The sequence below is a fragment of the Pygocentrus nattereri genome, chromosome 18 (assembly GCF_015220715.1).
Source record: "Pygocentrus nattereri isolate fPygNat1 chromosome 18, fPygNat1.pri, whole genome shotgun sequence".
Lineage (NCBI taxonomy): Eukaryota > Metazoa > Chordata > Actinopteri > Characiformes > Serrasalmidae > Pygocentrus > Pygocentrus nattereri.
The window spans coordinates 25047756-25063842 of record NC_051228.1 but is presented as its reverse complement, the minus strand read 5'-3'; the positions used below and the strand labels follow the sequence as shown (position 1 = coordinate 25063842).

Sequence of the window (16087 nt, the reverse complement as noted above, 5' to 3'; positions counted from 1 at the left end):
TAAGTGTACAAAAACCTGCATCTCTCACCTTCAACAGAAATGGATGCGTCATCTGAGGAAAGAGATTGACCACTATAATGACAAGAAAGACTACCTTGATGCCAGGTAACTCTTCTTCCTTCTTTAAAGGGTGGATTAGAGCTTCTGCTGTTTTACTTTCATGTATAATACACCTAATCACGTGACTGGTCATGTGAGCAAAAGCAAGATATTGACTACGATTAAGACCTGAACTGTTAAGAAAGACTTTCAGATATTAGATTGATCTAGGCTTTTAACCTGTTTGTGCTTGACATAAAACACATTTTACATTCATTTTCTGTTACTTTTTTATTTGAATAAAAAATTGCTGCTCTCTTTTAATGTGAAATCAATTGCATGGCTTTAGTTTTGGTCACTCTGAATGACTCTGAATTCACCCAAAATGAGCAAAATTGAAATATTTAATCACAATTTATTTGGATCTTATTGGAATGGAATTCTCTTTAGATCAACATTTGCTATTTTCTTTCAATCATTCAAGTGCACCTTCATTAACTTCTGTTTAATTTACACAAACCAGCTACTTAAAGACAACACAGTTAATTTATTTAATGTCAGCATATTTTCAGTAAGTCAAACAACCCCCACTGAAAAAAGGTTATTCGACGGTTGCTTTAAATGTACTTTTAAATGTATGTAATATTAGCATGATTACTGTGTACGTCCTTAATTCATTTAAGTTAATGTAACATTTTATTTGTGCGGACCCATATTTGAAGCATGTAATTTCAACTATCTTCAGTGCATTGGTTCATTTTCTTCAGTGTACAGTGTTGCAATACATCTTGTTGGGTTTTGTAAATCCTGGGACTTTCTTAGTTGTAGCTCTACATTTATAAAAAGAAAATGTCAAGCTTGCTTTTAATTACTCTTTTTACAGAAGTAGAGATGTATTCTCTTTTTTCTTGGAGTTTCTCATACCATCAGCTGTGACCACTTCCCTTTTCAGATAAACAGGCCTTGAGCATGTTACTGAGCCATTCCCAGTCTGTCTATGTTCCATGGTGGTTTTGATTGAGTGGAAGTGGAAATAGAGTGGAAATAGTAATCAATAGATTAATACAAAATTCTTTTTAATTCTAGTGAATCTGAGTCTGATGCTGAGAGTTTCTATGGACCAATTGAGAGCCCTCTGGAAGTCACCAGTGTCCCAGATCACCATGAAGACGGTAGGGTGTGTCTTACAGCTGCCATTTCCCATTAGATGCATAAAATTACACAGTACTGTGCAATGGCCAGAGGCCACCATGTATTTACTTAGTTTTACAGTAAAAATGGCCGTAGTTAAGTACAAGTTATTCATTGTTCAAGAGGTTAAGATATGAGGTAATCCACTTGTATAAAGAAGAGAAAAATAAGTGAAAACACTGGACTTTCTAAAACTGGAGTTTAAAAGATGAATTAAAAATACAGAGAAAATGGGATTCTTAACAACCATGCAAGACCTGTTGGATCACCAACATTGTCACCATCAGAAAAAACATACTCCACTCTTACTTCCGATATGAAAAAATTCACAGTTATTTCTGTCCATCCTTCCACTGTGAGGAGAAACTCAACACTATGAGTCTGGAAGGAAGTGTAGCTATCAAGAAGCCCTTACTGAGAAAAGGAAATAGCCAAAAAGAGGAAAATGTGCAAATCAAACAAAGAACCACCCCAGAGTCCAGATCTCAACATTGTTCAATGTGTTTGGGATTATTTGGATCTTGAGAGGCAGAAAGTACAGCCAGCTTCTAAAGCTGAACTTTAGAGGAGTGGAAAAATATCCCTGTAAATATACCCAGCAAATCTCCTGAAAAGAATAGAAGATATTATAAAGAGAAAGGGTGGTGAAATCATATTTCGAATAAACAAAAGTCTCTGACAGTACTGTACTTGGTAGAAAGTTCGAAATTGCAGCCTAAAGTTGTCATCCTTTAATGGCAATGACCTCTATGGATCTTGTATTAATACCTGAACTTATGTTTTTACCTTTTAGATGAAATATCACAAGATGAAGACAGTGATGATGAGGATTATCTTAAACCTGATGGCTCACCAGGTAGCAGTTGTATATTACCTATGCCAATACCCTCTTTATGTATGGTTATCCTCACATTAAATTACTAAATGTAATTAATCTGGCTTTTCCAGGCCGGTCGACAGTACCACCTCCATCTTACCCTCCGCCGCCTGTCCCACACCAGGATAGAGATGTCTGCACTCCCAACTCCCACCGTAAAGGACCTCCACCTCCACTGCCCCCTCCACCCAACAAGACCCCCCCATGCCCATACCCCAAGAAATTCCCAGTCATAGTGCCAGGCCCTTCTATGCACTTAGACTCTATAAACAAAGGCCCACCCCCACTGCCACCAAATCCATCCCACTCTCCCAAACAATTCCTGAACAGGGCCACAGGAGGCTCACTGAATCCCTCTCTGCCAGCACCCCCACCTGCAATCCTCAAAAAGTCCATATCAACCCTTCCCGCATGTGACAAGAAACCTGCTTCCTCTGTGGTCATCAAAGTTCCGTCTACTCTTCCCATCTGTCATGACCTGGAAAAGAAAGTAGTTTTGAACACTGGAGAAAAACCAAGGCTGCTCAGCATGCACAACCTCTCCCAAGGGAGCAAGTCAGCAGAGGAAAGAAAGCCCAACTCTTCCACAACGACAGCCAATAAGTCTCCTCTCATGATACCCAAACCTCCTCCACCAGGGATCAAGCCCAAATCCATTCGGCCATCTCTCCAGTAGGTGTCCTCTTCCATTCATCTTTTTAGTTTGAGCTAGAAGATTTTTCCTTGCTGTTTTTAGATGAAAGGTTGTGTTATGTATAAATTGTTACTTTCAAAACTCACTCCTCTCCCCAGTTGGGTCATTCTCACTCAAACTGTACATTGAAATGAAGCAGCAAAAAAAAGCTTATTTTAATTTTATCATGGTTGTGATGTCATAACTTTGAATACATTTACATATGAGCACACATTCAGGCTTTTAGCAAATGTCTATTCATGCTGAAGTGGAGTGTTGTTAATGCAGATAGTCTGTAGTTATTGTAGTGGAATTTGTTGGAACACAATCAAATGTCATACTGTTCCTGGCTGTCAGGAAGCAAATGGTACAGTTTGTATGTTTGTCCGGCTGCCAATTTTAACAGATCATTTACAGATATTAGCTTTAAAGGCACAATAATAAAACAACCTGTTTGATTCCAGACAAACAGAAGTTGGAAAATAGTAATGTCCAAATGAACTATGACTCTTCTGATAAAAGCACACACACATAAGGTGCTTGGAAAAAAATAACAAGCAAGATAAATCCAAAATATTGACTTTATATCTTGAGCATTGTCATAGATGCTTTGTTCTTACATTGTCAATACTGTGGTAAGAAGATTTATTAGTAGATTGAATACTTTATTATGCTGCTTTATCTCTTTCACTGTTTGTGAAAATGATGAGTAATTGGTTAATTGAGAGAGCCAATAGCAGAATAGCAGAAGCTAATGAAGCTTTAGACGTTTGTAAGCAAACACATGAAGGTGTACATTTTCACATCACTTTCCTCTCAGAAGATCATCCCCTGATGGCCAAAGTTTTCGATCCTCCGTGGAGGAGAACCCCTTGAAAAGGAGAGTCAAATTACAGAACGGCAATGAAGACTCTGATGACGATGACTATGAAAATGTGAGTGAACTTTATGCACACCACCCACTGCTTATGGAGACAAGCATTACAATAAGGCTGGGCCTTGAGTCACTTCCTTAAAACTTGCGCCAAAAATAGATTCAGTTTTTTGTAGGATTTACATCATGCTCTCTTTATAGCTGTCTTATGTTATGGTTTGCTGTTGCTGCATGAACTCATTAATCTTTTTTAGTTTGTTTTTTGCTGCCCTGAAGCTCAGTTACTCATTTTTCCAACATTAGGCAGTAACTTAAGTGAGGAAGATGTTAGGATTCTTCAGTATAAACAAAGACACAGTGGACACAGAGACATATGTAATAAGTTTAAATGAATAAGCATGAATAACTCATTCATGATCATTGTCTGTCTGACATTTTCAGGTGCAGTTGCCTGACTCTGTCTTTGTGGACACAACAGAGACCACCATGGTTGAAAAGTAAGACTTGTTTTTCATGGCTTATTATTATTATTTCTGATTGCTGTATGTGATAGTAAAATCCACATTAAGCATCATATATGTACACTGTAAAAACAAAAATAATTAACTGTCAAGTCTTAACCGAGTCTAGTGTAGTTTACATCACAGTGACGTCCAAGCTCAATTCGGACTCTTCTTCAAAGTCTAACAACACTAAAGTTATTCAATACCCCCCTCTAGTGGAATACGGCCGCAATTATGTAGTAAAGTGTGTACAGTTGAAGGGGAATTCCACTGTAAATTTTCAACCAAAATTTCTGGTTGAAATATAAACATTGAAATGTTTGATGTGAGGATGTGTAATAATTCATTTCTGGAGAAACTTCGATTTGTTTACAGTAGTGATGATAGGAACCAGATGTCCTGATGTGAAAGTTTAATACGGTTACTTTGGGGACTGTTTTGCCTTACAACACAATTCTTTTATCATTCCACCATACATTGATTAAAATAAACTTATTAAAATATGTTTTAGAACTAATTTGATCACAAAGCTAGACATCAGACAGTGTATTCATAACCATTCCATGTACTAACTTTCTTTGAGGTAACTTGTGAGGTGTTAAACTCTTCAGATATCTGGTTCCTATTACCACCACTATGAACAAATAACTTTTTCGGGATTTAGGAATCTTACGGGAAACCACTCTTAATGACTTGTTGACACATTAACCATTTAATTATGCAGAAAATTTGAAATACTGGTGGAGTTCCCCTTCAAATCTTTCTCTCCCGTTCTCTCTCTCTCCCCCTCATTAATCCTTTCTTTTTTCTTTCACTTCAGATTATTTAAAGAGGCAGCCAGCTCCCCACAGGACGGCCTCTACTGCATCCGAAACTCAGGAACAAAGACATCAAAGGTACAGCACAGCGTGATGTATATACAGATAAGCAGGATGTTATGCAGTTTGAAATGAGCAAATTCATGTGTGTGTTTTAACTTTGCTCATTTTGTTCTGCTGAAGGTGCTCGTGGTATGGGACGTGAGTCTGAACAAGGCCAGAAACTACAGAGTCTTTGAGGAGGTAACTGTCATGGATATATGTGTTAAGTGAACCTGAAATCAAAACTGACTTTTTTACCATGCTAATTTGTGTCTTTGGTCACATTATCCCTTTAAATGGCCAGAGCCCAAAGATTTATTACACACTTCTCTAACCTAGGAATGAAAACACCTTCAGCAACTCTGTTCTGTGCTTTATGAACATTGTGTTGGCATGACCTCCTTTCTTCTTCTCGCTTTACTCTCTGTTTCATTGTTCATATAAATTGTTACTTTCAGAACTCACTCCTCTCCCCAGTTGGGTCATTCTTACTAAAACCTTACACTGAAACGAAGAAGCAAAAACAGCTTATTTTAAATTTATCATGGATGTGATGTCATAACTTTTAATACAATTAATACGTTTAGGCTTTAGCAATTGACCCTGTCTATTTATGGTGAAGTGGAGTGTTGTTACTGCAGACAGTCTGCAGTTATTGTAGTGGAAATTGTGGGAAAACAATCAAATGTCATGCTGCTCCTGGCTGTCAGAAAGCAAATGGGTACAAGACGGATGCTAATCTCAGGTTTGCCTCGTCTGTGTCTTAGAAAATAAAATAAAAAAGACACAATAAAATCAAGGTTTCAACAACTAATTAATTGTGTTTCAAAAACTACAGAAGTAAATATTGAAGTACTTAATTTGCTGACAAAATCAGGTTATTTTATGTATTATTTTTCTTGCTTTTCTGGAAAACAGTTGGATCCTACTGACAATCGGACAGTCGGTGATTCTGTGTTCGTTCCGGCATGCACATTTTTCACAGTCCTTTAAATCATGAAGAACACAATTGTGTCGTCGTCATCATCATTATCATCATCATCATCGTTAACCGCTAGTCCAGATAGGGTCGCGGTAGCAGGTGAGAGTGCAGAGAATCCCAGATGACCCTGTCCCCCGCAACTTCCTCCAGCTCATTCCCGGGGACGCCAAGCCGCTCCCAGGCCAACTTGGAGATATAATACCTCCAGTGGGTCCTAGGACAACCCCGGGACTTGTCCCGACAGGCCATGCCTGGTACACCCCCACCGGGAAGTGTCCAGGGGGCATCCGAATCAGATGCCTGAACCACCTCAACTGGCTCCTCTCAATGCGGAGGAGTAGAGGCTCTACTCTGAGCTCCTCCCGGATTACCAAGCTCCTCACTCTATTAAATAGAGTGTAGCCCGCCACCCTACGAAGAAAGCTAATTTCCGCCGCTTGTATTCGCGATCTCGTCCTTTCGGTCATTACCCACAGCTCATGACCATAGGTGAGGGTCGGGATGTAGACTGACTGGTAAACAGAGACCTTCGCCTTTTGGCTCAGCTCCCTCTTCACCAATACAGTACGGTACAGTGACTGCATTACTGCTGCAGCCTGTCCCAGCCTGCAACCGATCTCACAATCCCTCTTCCCATCACTCGTGAACAAGACCCTAAGATACTTAAACTCCTCCACCTGGGGTAGTTCCATCCTTTTCCAAGCTAAGACCATGGACTATCACAGACAGGAGTAGAGACAGGGCACAACACTGGCGGAGTTCAACGCTAACACTGAAAGAGTCTGACTTAATGCCGAGTATATGAACACAGCTCTCACTCCGGGAGTACAGAGATTGGATGGCCTGGAGTAGTAGCCCCAGGCACCCCATACCTCCCACAAAATATCTCGAGGAACACGGTCATAAGCCTTCTCCAAGTCCACAAAACACATGTAGACTGGGCTGGCCAACTCCCATGCCCCCTCAACAATCTGTGACAGGGTGAAAAGCTGGTCCATTGTTCCACGGCCGGGACGGAATCCACAATGTTCCTCCTCAATCTAAGCTTCAACTATCGGTCGGAGTCTCTTTTCCAGCACCTTGGCATAGAATTTCCAAGGTAGGCTGAGCAGTGTGATGCCCTGATAGTTGGCACACACTCTCTGATCCCCCTTTTTAAAAATAGGGACCACCATCCCGTTCTGCCAGTCCAAGGGTACTGTTCCCCAGGTCCATGCAATATTGCAGAGGCGTGTTAGCCACGACAGCCCCACAATATCCAGAGCCATAAGCATCTCTGGACAAATCTCATCCACCCCTGGTGCTTTGCCACTGAGGATCTTACCAACTACCTCAGTGAATAGTTCCTTCCACCAGGGAAATGGAACTTGACACACAAGAAGCCTCTGGCCCTGACTCCCATGAGGGAGGCACGTCTCCTGGATTAAGGAGTTCCTCACAGTGCTCCTTCCACCGACCAACAATATCCTCATTTGAAGTCAGAGTTTCTACACCCTTGCCGAATACTCTCTTCACCCGAGTGTCCAGAACATATGGTCCCAAGTCAGATGAAACGATAACAAAGTCGATCATTAACCTTTGACCCAAGGAGCTCTGGTACCATGTACACTTATGAACATCCTTGTGTTCGAACTTGGTGTTCATTATGGACAGTCCATGCCTGGCACAGAAGTCCAATAACAATTCACCATTCAGGTTTAGATCGGGCAGGCCATTCTTCCCAATCATGCCTCTCTAGGTCATGTTACGTGGGCTGCCCGGCCACCAGGCACTCACCGAGGAACACTACTCCCAGACCTGGTTCCAAGGGTAGATCCCAGTGACCCTCTCCTGGGCAGGGTACACGATTTTTTGTGTGTTGTGCATGGTGGGGTTTTGGATCGCGTTAGTCTGGGTCTTCACTCCAGACCTGTTCGCCCTGGGAGACCCGACCAGGAGCATATTGCTCATCACGACTTAGCTCTGAAGATCCCTAGACTACAAAAGCCCTTCCACCATGACAAGGCCCCGATCCAGAAAGGTCCAATTGTGTGCTTTAACAATTATGTCCTGCCCACAATTATTTCCTGCTTGAGTAGCCTGTTCCTCTCGGAAAATTCATCATTGAGGAAGAAAAATGTGTTCTGATTTCTGATTCACATTGACTTTAAGACCGATTTAAGGTCCCAGCTCAGACAGTTAAGACAAACACATGCAATTAAATCCTACAAAAGCTTTTATTGGGTGAGAATTGGCCACAACAAAACTCAGAAGAAAATAGTGTGAAAATCTGAAAAACAAGCAAACTAAAAAATAAATTATAAGGCCCATAGGTTAAATAGAATTTCTCTTGCATTTTTTTAAATAATGTGGTGTAAAGTAATATGTGAACCTTGTCACTAGGCAGTCCCTACAGTCTATATACAGAAACTGTAATACAAAAAGAGCCCATTTGGACCTCAAGCGTAAAAGTAACATACAAGAAAACTGACATAGGCCCTTTAACAAATACCTTGCACATCATCCATGAAAATTACTGTGTTCTTTTAAAATAAAGTGGAATGCAAGATACATAGAGGACAGAGCTGCTTAAAGTAGGTCTTTTTGAAAGCTACTTATGTACGGTCATGTAAAAGTTGTTTTTCTCTCCAAGTAATTTCTGTAATTTATCTGTTCGTTGGTGTAATAATAATTTGAACAAATTCAATGCTAGTGTTAGTGTTAAGAAATATGTGCAGAATGCTTGTAAATACCGAAAAGAAAAGAAAAGAAAAGAAAAGGAAAAAAGAACAGAAGAAAGAGAAATGACACAGTTCCTTTATAAACCCAAACAGACTTCAGACTCAGCCATGTAATTTTCCACACTCATGGATTTTTCTCTCTCTCTCTCTCTCTCTCTCTCTCTCTCTCTCTCTCTCGCCCCAATCTACAGGACTCAACAGTGTTCCTGGAGGCAGACATGACATTCCCATCTTTGGCAGCTTTGGTGGAGCACTATTACAGCCACCCCCTGCCCAACCACGGTTCCCTGTGCTTACAGCAGCCTTATGGTTACACGCCGCCCAGGTGACAGCATCCTCCATCCGCCAGCATCATGGACTCTTTATCCACAGCTCTATGGCTTCAGCCCTGCAGTGCAGACACAACTGCTCCCCCTGCTGGCTGCAGCATCTCACTACAATTACAGTGCTTCAGTTCTATGGACAAACTAGATTTGCCAATGAGCTTGGGAATACAGATGGACGCATATGGATTTATGTGAGCACCTCTCAGACAAAAAGAAGTTTTCATAGGCGTAAAGAAGAAACATAGCAGCTACAGAGATCAGTCTGAACTTCCTTCAAAGTGAACTTGGTGGAGATCTGAATTCAGCAGCTAGAGCCTGGTTGCTAACGGTTAGGTAACCATTCCATCTTTTGCACAGAGACAAACCTGCTGTCGTTCCTGCTGAAACACACCACTTTAATAAGGGAATAAATGGTCAGGAATATTTATCATTCATCTTAATAAAATAAACATGTGGTGAGATATTGTTCAGGGTATGACAATATCATGTTGTCATCATGAAAAAGTTACATCCAAGTGTGCAGAGAAGTTTGGAAGAGGCTCCCAAGAGGTGCAGCTGTTTAATGCTATGAAGATTGCAAGTTTAAATGCTAATGATGCTGGGAGTCCAGATTAAGAAGCCCTGCTTAATGTGATGTAGCGTTTGCTGTTTGTGAAATATTGGAACAGTTTTGCTTTTAATAATATTTTGCACTAGTGGTGCACTGGATCAAGTATCATGATTTCATTGCTATTTTGCTCACTCATAGTTCAGGGTAAAACACTGTAACATTTCCCATATAATGTCTTAAGGAGGTCCGTATAGGTCTCATCTGAGAACATGTTTGAACTACATTGCTGTACAAAAGTTTGGAATCACATTAAAGTTGCTGTCATTTTATTTAATAAAAACTTATAGATTGTAGTTTGAAGTACAGACTTTTTTATTATAGTATTTTAGTATACAGTATTTTAGGATGTTTTATTTAATACAGTCAAAGAAAAGTGTTTTGGAACACAAACACACACATGCACGCACGTTCTAAGCCACTTATCCTCCTGGGTCACAGGGATTGGTGTAGCCAGGGCTCATTGGGCGGAAGGCAGGAAACACCCTGGAGAGGTCGCCAGTCCATCACAGGGTAGACATATACATAAACACTCATACCTAGGGGCAGTTTAGCATCTCCAGTTTGCCTGACTGCACGACACACAGACACGGATAGAATATGCAAACTCCATTCAGAAAGGACCCTGGTTGCCTGGCCAGGGAATCAAACCCAGGCCCTTCTTGCTGTTTGGCATGAACATCAAAATGTATTTAATTGTAAATAATATACTTGAATTATCTATTTATAGTCTTTTTTTGTTTTGTTTTTGCACCTTTTGCACCTAAGATTTCTGCATTTTCACACTGAAGGCATTCGTTTTATTAAAACTTCGTTTTCATTGTCTCTCAGTTATTCTAGAAACATGTACAGGATCTAAAGTATATGAATTGTTCTACAAGGTAGTTGTAACCTATAAAACTGTAGAGTTGTAGTATCATATCAGAATCACATTGCTTCAACAAAGTTGGCTTTATATTATTGAAAACAGTGATTCCAAACTTTTGACAGTAGTGTCAATGTTACACAGTGTACACTTTGTATGGATTTAAAGTTTTTCCTGTGGACTATTATATTTTAAATCAGAATTAGTTTGCACATTTCCTACTTTAAGATTATATCATGAAATCCAAACAAGACCATTCTTATAAAACACAAACTCCAAAAGCTGTCAGCAACGTTGTACATTTGTTACATAGTCAATCATTGGATCATATTCTATGTAAATACTGTAAACATTCTGTTAATTTAGTACAATTTTGCATTTTATAACTATATATTGGTTTGTACCTTTTTTTAAAGCCTTAATGGTGAAAATGCACAAATGTAAATAAAACCTCTCTTTGTATTGTAGCTGAATGATGCTTTTATTCTGAAAGAGTAAAAGTGCTGTAAAGGACTTTACTGTATGCTGCAAAAACCAGTTAGATGTTTATCCTGGAGGAGATGTTTGCTAAACACTAGAAATGTGTTTGTTCTCAACACATATAAAATCCAGTGTTTATGTTTTATACAATATCAGCTCACTAAATACTATAAATGACTGGGGAAATGTGATTGTGTGGACCTTCCTGGGACCTCAGCAGAGGGGTCATCTTATTTATAACTGCTTAACCAAAACTCCTGGGAGAAACATCACATGCTTTTGAGCGGTTCTTAGCCAACGACAGTGATATCTATACACAGTGGAAATCCAATGGTGATTAAATATCAAATTATTCACAATGTAGATTTGATCATAAAATTCCCTCGACATTATAGCCTCCTTGAAAGTGTTCAGTGTACATTAATGAACAACTGAATCAGGGACACATAAGCTTACGTATCCAAAACAGCAGTTTTTGTTGCAACCTCCTATGGCTATTTTGAGATAAAATCACTCCCCTGATCTCACTGTCACAGCCTCTTTGCATCAAGGTTTGAACAAAACCCATGCAGCAGATTAAGTCTGGTAGAGCTTGGCTACTAAATAAGTCATTATAATGGAGGTTCATAAATATTCTGGGCTTGGACATGTCGTTGAGTGAGGGAAAATCTGCCATACACTGTGTAACATCTTTCATCATTCAGGGATTGGACATGTTGTTGAGTGAGGGAAAATCAGCTATATACGATGTAACATCCTCCCAAGGCCCTGAAAAGGATCCAAAAATATCCGGCCTTTTATCGCAATATTTGCGTTCTGGTTAACGCCTTTGCTATCGTACTTCTATCATAATATTAGGTGCACAGGATATTAGTGTGGAGCTCTTCAAAGCCTTAATCAAATCTGAGATGGTAAATATGAAGTATTGCAGATGAGACTATATGAGAGAGACACCAGACTTGTGAATTAATTAACAGAGCATACTGGGTGTCTGCAGGCTTAACTGCCAACAGCCTCCCAATCACATTCAGCCTTTTAGAAGGCATTCAAGAACAACTAAGAATTTGTTTTACAGATGAGGAAAAAAATCAATAAACAAAATCATCTAGTACCATAGAGAATGAATGACAGATTAAGTGTAGGTCATTTAAATCTGTTTCTTTCTGATATTTTGGTTACAATAATTACTCACCTAGGCCTCATACTGCACCAAATTTACGTTTGGTTGTTTATGGATGTCCCGTTCATTATCTTACTAATGAAATGATTTTGAAACAGATGAGCCTCCATCCATCTAACCATCCATTTATTCAATCAGTCATTTATTGAGTCCCTGGTTAGGAGCAAATTTGTGATGATTACTTGACATAACCTCTGTTAATCTCAGCTGTTTTCTCAGCAAAGGACCCATGGGGCTGCGTCCTATCGGCACCACGACGTACTGGAGGTCAACATGCCATTTTTGTGTGCTGTGCAGGGATGGTCCCTGGTCTCTCAGGGCTCTTGGGCACAACCGGCTTTGGAGGCCCACACAGTCTGACGTACAGCAGATGTATTTATTTATATGCACTATGGACTGTTCCCCAATCTTAAAGCCAGCTTTGGCCTTGCAGGCAGAGGCCCCTGAGCACTAGCCCCACTGACTAGTTATGTCAGTGCTCTTCCCTCTTCAAGTTGATAGTCACTGTTTAGTAGTTGTTGATTATTTCCAATTTTATGATTTAGAAAGTTTGATGTAGTATGTAAACATTGCTAAACTTTCAAAATGTATCATTAGGTCATATCCATGTAGAATCTAAGCTGCAAAAATGTTAGCATTTTGGTTCTGATGTCATATTTATAACCACATTGACACATGACCCCCCCATTCAGCCTATAGCAATTAAGCCCATCTGTTTATGCTAAAGTGATGCAGTGTTGTTACTGCAGGCAGTCTGTAATTGATTTTTTGGGATGGGATTATTTGGATTTTGTTGAACCACATGTCCTATTAATGTTTTCAGTGGGTAGTTATTATTATTTTATTTTTATTTTTTTTGTGTCCATCTGGGAACATTGTCTAAAAACATTATCATATAGCAAAATTTGTGACCCTAACAAAGTCCTCAAAACATCCTCTGAATGTTGCAGTTCCTCTGAATGTTACAAATGTTATGTGTTATTTTAGTGTTTCTTAACCCTGACCCTGGAGGCCCTCCACCCTGAACATTTTAGACTTTTCCCTGCTCCCAACACACCTAATCAGCTCATAAACCCTTAAAGAGTCCCGGTGGGTGTACTGAAACAAGGAAAACACTAAAACTTCAAGGACAGTGGGCCTCCAGGACCAAAGTTGAGAAACATTTAACCTTATAGGAACATTCTTTGAACGTTAGAATAAAATGTTTTCTTGAAAATATCTTTAGAACTTGTAGGTAACGTTAGCCAAAGTTATGGGAACATTCCCTGCTAGCTGGGATACAGCATTTAGCCTGATAAGTTGACAGCCTACTGAATGAACCACAGCCTAACAACAGCCTACTGAATGAACCACAGCCTAACAACAGCCTACTGAATGAACCACAATGATTATATAGAAACAAAATAATTGTAAACTTAAAAAGAAGTAAGCTAGCTAGTTTAATCTCAACATGTACTTGATGCTTCCACTGGGAACAATTCTGATTAAGTACATTACTCTAGAACTGGGCATTTCACATCAAGTAACTCTGAATGGTTAACATTTTAACCAATGAATTATGCAGGAATTCTTTTAGAAAATTATTTCACCCTGTTCTTCCAAGATCAGGAACCCACAGGAACACTACATTGCAGGGATTATTTGGGTGGTGGATCATTCTCAGTACTGCAGTGACACTGGCGTGGTGGTGTGTTAGTGTGTGTTACGCTGGTTCGAGTGGATGAGACACAGCAGTGCTGGTGGAGAATATTCCAACAACCAAAAATGTCCTGCGGCCACTGATGAAAGACTAGAGGGTGAGCTACACAAATTGTGCAGTAACATGCGAGTTATTGTCTTTGACTTTGCATCTACAAGGAGGGCCAACAAGGCAGGAGCATCTAATAAAGCAGAGGCGTAGCGAAGAAGTGGCCAGGGGTGGCCAGTGCCATCCTGAAATAAAGCACAGCAACCCCAGTTTCGGAAAGTGAGTCATTCATCATCAATCAACCATCATCAATAATGCATCAAAAACACTTTATGGTGAAACTCTGCCATCAAGATAATTACCAATCAGTCACGAGAGTCTGATGCTGCATTTATTAATTAGCATATCTTGCTTGCTGTGATAGGCTAATTTAGTCAGTAAACAGGTGAGTGGATGTGCACTGGGTCTCATCTGCTTAAATGAAGTACATGAAGTACATGAAGTAGGCTATTTGATGGTAAGATGTATTAACTATCAAATACCAATCAGTTATAATTGCTTCTCATGCTAGCTAATCACTTTTTTACAGAATGCATGCTTGTGTTGTAGGTTCCCTTGTACAGTGCTGTCTGGCTAGATTTCTAATTATAGACTTTGTTTAGACTCTATAATTTGTAGTGAATATAGCCTGAGTGAATAACTTCTATGGCCTGTTCTTTAGGAAATGTTTTCTTAATGTTAACTTGTGCTGAAAAAAGTGATGCACTCAATTTACTTGAAACACATCAGTTCCTCATGAATGACTGAAAACTTGTTACATCACCCTGGTTTTGTCTTTCAGTTTCCTTTTGGCAATAGTTGTGCTGACGTAATATTTTATTCATGTGGCAACAACGGACAGATCTAGTGTTGCCTTTTCTCAGTACATAACATCAGTTTATATGCAAATTTAACACACTAACATTATTTTCTTAGCAGTGTGCCACCCTAATAAAACCTCTGGGTCTTATCTGGCCACCCCATTCTAAAAGCTCAGTAACAGAGTGGACAGGGACCGGACACTGTCTAAAAACCCCGGCAGCATTGCTGTGTCTGATGCATTCGTACCAGTACAACACACACTAATGCACCACCATCGCATCAGTGTCACTGCAGTGCTGAGAAAGCCGAATAATACCTGCTCTGTCGGGGTGCTGACCATTGAAGAACAGGGTAAAGGTCGGGGTAAAAAAAAAAAAAGCAGAGAAACAGATGGACTACAGTCTGTAATTGTAGGACTACAAAATGCACCTATATGGTGAGTGGAGCTGATAAAATGGACAAGGAGTGTAGAAACAAGGCGTTCCTTATAATGAGTGTATATTTAAGCTGCTTTAACAACCAAGTTTCTATAACAAAGCTGGCTGCACGCATTCAGCACGAAGCGAACGCTGTGGCGGACAAAGGGTTAACACCGCGTAAATGACATGTTGAAGGAGAGAGCGAGAGAGAAAACACGCGCGCACACGCACACGCAGGCGCGCGCGCACGGCTGGCGCGGTGATTAGCTGCACGTTCGCTCGTTCGCGCCATCCTTCAGTATTAAAAAAGAAAAGAAAGAAGACGAGCGACAGGAACGAGGACATGGGCGGCAGTTCCGCGAGGCGCTCGCCACCGACCGGGTGTGAATTAGAGTATTAAAAGGAGACACCCAAACGCTTCTGCTTTCTGTTTGTCCACCAAGCGGACCGTCCTGCTTTAGCGGCGAGGAGGAGGACGAGCGAGGCCACAGAGCAGAGCAGAGAAGCGTGCTGAAAGAGCGAGCCATGCTCCCGTCCGTGCTGAGGCTTCTTCTTCTCCTCCCCGTTTGGCTCCAGCAGGGCAGCTTTGCGGGAGGTGGGTGGAGGCGAAGGCGGCGGAGGCGCTACAGACGCTAGGCTCCGTCTGTGGAGCTGCACGGCGTTTGGCACGGGAGCTGCTGGCGCCGATTTAAATTGCTTCTTGTTCGATTTTCCCGTTCCACCTTAAATGGTGCAGCACCTTATTTTAACCCCCCAGGCGCTAGAATGGAACTCCTGCACCATTTAAGGTGGAACGGGAAATTCGAACAAGAAGCTGGTGGTGAATAGGAAGCAGACTTTAGCTTTGTGATTTAAATGGCGTTGATTCATTGCTTTCGTATCGTGTTTGCGTTGCAGTCTGATGAAACGCTGCTGCTATTTGTATTCTGTACCTTTAAACCGT

The 16087-nt window shown here is 40.6% G+C and overlaps 2 protein-coding genes across 7 annotated transcripts in view; both read left to right on the top strand.

Moving 5' to 3' along the window:
- Positions 1-10984, top strand: part of sh3bp2 (SH3-domain binding protein 2) — a 39489-nt gene extending 28505 nt beyond the window's left edge. For 4 of the 5 annotated variants that reach the window (XM_017700233.2, XM_017700234.2, XM_017700232.2 and 1 more), the window contains exons 5-13: positions 38-105; positions 1126-1211; positions 2024-2086; positions 2179-2779; positions 3601-3715; positions 4096-4151; positions 4978-5053; positions 5159-5218; positions 8911-10984. In XM_017700233.2, coding sequence (XP_017555722.1) covers positions 38-105; positions 1126-1211; positions 2024-2086; positions 2179-2779; positions 3601-3715; positions 4096-4151; positions 4978-5053; positions 5159-5218; positions 8911-9048 — 1263 coding nt within the window. In that variant the 3' untranslated portion in view covers positions 9049-10984. The remainder of the gene's footprint in view (positions 1-37; positions 106-1125; positions 1212-2023; positions 2087-2178; positions 2780-3600; positions 3716-4095; positions 4152-4977; positions 5054-5158; positions 5219-8910) is intronic. The other variant, XM_017700231.2, reaches the window with a different exon arrangement.
- A 4384-nt stretch (positions 10985-15368) lies between these two features.
- vldlr (very low density lipoprotein receptor) overlaps positions 15369-16087 on the top strand; it is a 28881-nt gene continuing 28162 nt past the window's right edge. The window contains exon 1 of one of the 2 annotated variants that reach the window (XM_017700235.2): positions 15369-15739. In XM_017700235.2, the coding sequence (XP_017555724.1) occupies positions 15670-15739 (70 nt within the window). In that variant the 5' untranslated portion in view covers positions 15369-15669. The remainder of the gene's footprint in view (positions 15740-16087) is intronic. The other variant, XM_017700236.2, reaches the window with a different exon arrangement.